At 41.8% G+C, this 5472-nt stretch overlaps 1 protein-coding gene across 4 annotated transcripts in view; it reads right to left on the bottom strand.

Annotated features, from left to right (window-relative positions):
• The window catches only part of OGT (O-linked N-acetylglucosamine (GlcNAc) transferase), a 42478-nt gene that overhangs the window by 26006 nt on the left and 11000 nt on the right, over positions 1 to 5472 (bottom strand). For 2 of the 4 annotated variants that reach the window (XM_017516731.2, XM_017516733.2), the window contains exons 4-5: positions 4677 to 4745; positions 1289 to 1405 (exon numbers count right to left, since the gene is read on the bottom strand). In XM_017516731.2, the coding sequence (XP_017372220.1) occupies positions 1289 to 1405; positions 4677 to 4745 (186 nt within the window). Of the gene's footprint in view, positions 1 to 1288; positions 4746 to 5472 lie in introns of all 4 variants that reach the window. The other 2 variants (XM_017516734.2, XM_037734317.1) reach the window with 1 other exon arrangement.

A 5472-nucleotide genomic window follows, 5' to 3' on the forward strand; every position in this document is an offset into this window, starting at 1 on the left:
TTTTTGAGATGGGGTCTCACTTTGTTGCCCAGGCTGGAGTACAGTGGTACAATTTAGGCTCACAGCAGCCCCCAGCTCCTGGGCCCAAGCAATCTTCCCACCTCAGCCCTGCAAATGGCTGGGACTACAGGAGCGCCACCACCACACCCAGCTAATTTCTGTAGAGACAGGGTCTCATTATGTTGTCCGGGCTGGTCCTGAACTCCTAAGCTCAAGTGATCTGCCCTCCTCGGCCTCCCAAAGCACTGGGATCCCAGGTGTGAGCTACTGCACCTGGCCCACCTAGCATAATTTTAAACATGCTCAGAACACTTAGATTAGCCTATAGTTGAGCAAAATTGTCTAACACAAAGCCCTTTTTGTAAAATTTAATATGAGTTTTATTTTAATTCCAACATTTATTTTAGGTTCGGGGTACACATGCAGGCTTGTTACATGAGTAAACTGTGTCACAGCAATTTGCTATACAAATGATTTTGTCACCCAGGTAGTAAGCATAGTAACCAGTAAGCAGTTTTTCTACCCTCACCCTCTTCCCACCCTCTACCCTCAAGTAAGCACCACTGTCCGCTGTTCCCCTTTGTGTCCATGTGTACTCAATGCTTAGCTCCCACTTATAAGTGAAAACATGCAGTTATTTGGTTTCCTGTTCCTGTGTTAATTCACTTAGGATAATGACCTCCAGCTGCATCCATGTTGCTGCAAAGGACATGATTTCATTTTTGATGGCTGCATGGTATTCCATGGCATATATGTACCATTTTCTTTAGCGCACCGTTGATGGGCATCTAGGTTGATTCCACGTCTCTGCTATTGTGAAAAGTGCCATGATGAACATATGCATGCATGTGTCTTTATGGTACCTTTTTATTTTTTAATCTTAGAAAAAGGGCCTCACTCTGTCACTCAGGCTAATTGCAGTGGCATGGTCATAGCTCACTGCAGCCTTTAACTCCCATGCCCAAGTGACCCTCCTGCCTCAGCCTCCTTTTTATGTTATAATAGTGTGTTGGGTAGCTCATGTAATTTACTGAATGTTCTACTGAAAGGGAAAACCAGAATGGCTACATGGGTACTGAAAGCAAGATTTCTATTGAATGTGTATCTCTTTTGCACCACTATAAAGTTGAAAAAATATTTAAGTCAAATCATTGTTTGCTGTAAGTCATGTACTGCCTATATTGCCAGAGAAAGATATGACTGGTTAAGACCTGTTACTTAGTTCTAGTAAAAACACTCTACACATGTAAGCACTTCAAAAATACCAATTATTAATTTAATGACTAACCTTTTCAAAGTGATGAATTGCAAGCCAAATTTCCCCTTGTGCATTGAAAACACAGCCAAGATTACTCCAAGCTACTGCAAAGTTCGGTTGCGTCTCAATTGCTTTCAAATAACATGCCTTAGGAGGGGTTAATGAAAGAAGATGGGAGGGAAAGGAGGTAAAGGGAAAGGGGAAAATTTGTAAAGGGAAAAAAAAAAGATTGGAGGGAGGGGGGGAAGAAGGTGATATCATTATTCCTTCTCTGACCAGCCAAAAGTGACCCTGCAGCATAGGCTCGCTTGCGCCAAAACTAATGCGCTGCCACAGCTGGCTGCTCCTGCGCCTGCGCCACCAGAACCCAAGTGCAAACCACCATGTTCAGTTCTGCCAACCAAAGACCAACCCTTACACTGGGACTTAACTAGGAAATCAGTTGCTATAAGACTCTATGCTGGAGTTCTCTTACCCAAACAACTAAGGGCTTTTGTCATGTTTTTAAGTGCTATCTAGAGGGTGCAACTTGGGGCCAAGTTTTCCTACCCCCACCATTTCCCAAAGTGTGTTCTATAAGGTGTTAAGAGGTATGGATGAAAAAAAAAGAAGTTCATGATCAAATAAATTCGGAAAACAGGTTTCTTTACTATAGGACTTCCCTAATCCTTTAACAGTATAACAAGGTTCCCTGAACTTAGTTGACCATGAAACTCTTCTTTCATTGGGCATTTTATTAAAATACTATGAAACACATTTTGGGAAATGCTGCTCTTCAACAATGTTCCTCACTAACATCAAAACTATGCTACTGAGGAGAAAAATGTCTTTCTGCCAGGTTGGATATCACAAAGCCAGGCTTTAAGTTGCATTCTCACAATACCCATCTCCCAAGGAGGACTGAAGCTGAAACCTCACATGACAGGATTGCACCTAGGTTGAGGTCCCTGTAATGCGAGCGCAAACATCGCTTGCGCAACCTAACAGCATCGCACTGCGCAATCGCTGCGAACTGCTGCGCTACATACAACACCCCTAGACGCAGCAAACGGCCAACCAGATCCATTAATCTACTAGACAGGCCCATAGAGAATATTTGTTTAATGAGATTAGTTGGACTCGAGGTATGTTAAAACCCAATTTTATCCAAAAAGGCTACAGAATAGGACTGAGGGAGCCAGTCAATCAGATTACTCATCTAGTCAACCGTTCACAGGGGCTCATTCGCACGCAATGCGCATTAACGCTGCGCAGCCTTTGCGCTACTGCAGGGTCACAGCTCATCATCAGAAGAGCAGAATGCTGCAATCCAAACAAAGAAGAAAAAAGGAAAAAAAATGAACAACAAGAAGAGTTAGAAGCTTTTACTAAGTAAATTATCTCTAATAATTTTAATATCAATTAACTTTTACTTATCTTTGACAGAATTGTGGCTATAGTATAAAACATTCTCTTACATAACTTGCTTGTAAATAAAATTATTTTAAGCTGTTTCTGAAGCCACAAGACAGAAGATTCAGGCATGGAGGCAAATTGTTTTGCTGTGGCAGTTACAAACCCGTTACCATATTTCTCATCATGTGACTTTTCGGTGCGTTCCTTGCTGGAAGAGGAGGAGGAGGTTGTGTGTCTGCCCTAGATCCAGGCCTCGAGCTCCCTTCAGCGAGGCACCTTACGCATGGAATAGGAGGTTTCACCCACCTGAAACCTTCTAAATACAATATCAATGGTGAAAAACCAAAAACAAGAGAGAAAATAAAAACAAGATCATTAGTAAAAGTTCAACAAAGCAATTGAAATTCTTTGGATGTCTATTACATATGGGAATGAGGACAGTCTCAAGTCTGTAACATGGGAAACATGCAGAAGGGAGAGGGTTAATCAGGGCTATTGCATACAGCAGGGATTTTTGCTGGAAGAAAGGCTCTTCATTTTCTACAAAGACAACTTAATTTTGCTTCCATCTACTAGGAATGTGCTGGCTTGAATTTTTAAATGCACTGATTACAAAAGAAATACATTGCATTTCACTCAAGAGTATTTTCTTGTTTACTAAGTTCTCACAAAAAACAGAATAACATTTTTCAAACTAGGTGTCTCCAGAGCTCTGAAATAAAGAAGTCAGCAACCTAAGGCAGGCGCAACGTCTCAGCCTAAACCGATCTCTAAAGCTGCAGTGAAGTGCAATTCATGTTAGCTGTCCGCTTGGTGGGGTGACAATTAATAGGAGCTTATCAAATGTTTGTTCTATAAATTACCAATTAGATTTATCAGCTAAGATTGAAATCAATTACAATTCATTAGCTGGCAACCTACATAAGGTTAATCCAAAATGTCAGCAGAATTTATGAGCTACGCACTTCAAACTAGTGCCTTTTAACATTAGATGGTGCTAAAAAGCCTTCTCCCTCCCTGGATGAAGCAGTCAAACAGACAGCTACGCTGCGCATACACTCCACGCATTAGCATGCGCGTGGGGCTCAGAGCAACAGGTGGGAGTTTCAGAAGCATTCTGGTTTCTCCCCACTCCTCACCCCTGCAGCGCGGTTGCGTAAGGTGGCTTGTAACAAGACAACTGCATTTATAAATTTAATTTTAAATTATACCAAAAGCTTTAATTAACCCAACCTGGTGTTCAAATTCATTATTTGGAAACACAGAATGCTAAAAGCCACCTTTCCACTTTGGCAAGTTTTCTTTCGATCAGTCCATTTCCCAAACAAACCAGCTTTGTCCTTCTGACCTTTTTTTTAAGGGGTTGGGGTGGGAAGGAATAAAAGAAGGAAATGAGGAAGAAAAGAAGGTAGACAACTAGGATTGGAAAAGAGGAAAAAGGAACTTGGGAAGGGAGTGGGGACAAGAAGGGACAGGATGCTCCAATTATTAATTTGCAATCATTTTAACAGCCTTTCTTCCACTGTAAAAAGGGTGAGGAAGATGAAGGGAGGAAGGTTAAATAAGAATTTTAAATGCCAGTATTACAGGGTAACATTTGGATGAAATTCTTCTCCACTTACAAGCCACAAAGGACTTAGAAGAGCAGCATTTTCAATGGCACCTGCATCATATAGGAGTCTTGAGCCAAATCACAGGCGCTCTGCTTGTCACCAGCAGGCAAGCCTCAGATTTGAAGGAATGTTATTTATTCCCACATAAGATCATGACGGAGCCCATTGTTATAAAGATGGTCTAGCTCAGCAGAAAGGCTCCAAAATGTTCAGGTTCTTGCTTTACCCCAGATTTAGAACAGATATGCCAAAGCCTGGCCCTGCTCTAGTCTGAGGCGATTCATGCCGTCAGTTTTCCTCAGTTTCAAAGGACTGTTTTGTGAAGATAGCTCAATGAAGAGTTGAAGACTTGGCAAAAAGTACAAGTTTTCGTAACACTGATGTTTAAATGTGTTCTATCAAACACCTACCTTGGCTTCTTCCAAGCGACCCAGGGCTTTGAGCAGGTTCCCCAGGTCACTGCGAACACAGTACAAATCCTAGAAACCCAGAGACACTCTGTCATTAATTATATTCTGCTTTGTCAATTAAAAATATCTTGAAATCACTTTTAAGCATCTAGCTCCCTGCCACTTTATTCTGTCAACTAAAGATACTGCCTGACAAACTTCAGTGCAGGACCGCAACTCCTCATCCACAATTCCAAATCCCAAAAAATTCCAAAAACTCATTTGAGGGTTAAACCTGACCTTAAGTGACATGAAACTATTTATAGATTTGAGTTATCTCACTTAGCATGAATACGCCTATCTTTTGCTGCAGAAATATAAATGTGTTTTACTAGAAGATACTGCTCCAGACCCGTCTGGGTGTTTTAATATATGGCATTATCTTTCTAAAATCCAAAAATTCTGAATTTTGAAATGCATTTGGCCCCATTAGTTTCACATAAAAGATTACAGGACCTTACTAGAGCTTCTCTCCTCCCCAAATGTCAGTCACGCTAAAAATATATATCAGGCTGGGCATGGTGGCTCACGCCTGTAATCCCAGCACTTTGGGAGGCCGAGGCATGAGTATCACCTGAGGTCAGGAGTTCGAGACCAACCTGGCCAACACGGTGAAACCCCATCTCTACTAAAAATATAAAATTAGCTGGACATGGTGGTGCGCACCTGTAATCCCGGCTACTTGGGAGGCTAAAGCAGGAGAATCAGTTGAACCCAGGAGGCAGAGACTGCAGCGAGCAGAGATCATGCCACTGTA

The sequence above is a fragment of the Cebus imitator genome, unplaced genomic scaffold, assembly GCF_001604975.1.
Source record: "Cebus imitator isolate Cc_AM_T3 unplaced genomic scaffold, Cebus_imitator-1.0 Scaffold602, whole genome shotgun sequence".
Lineage (NCBI taxonomy): Eukaryota > Metazoa > Chordata > Mammalia > Primates > Cebidae > Cebus > Cebus imitator.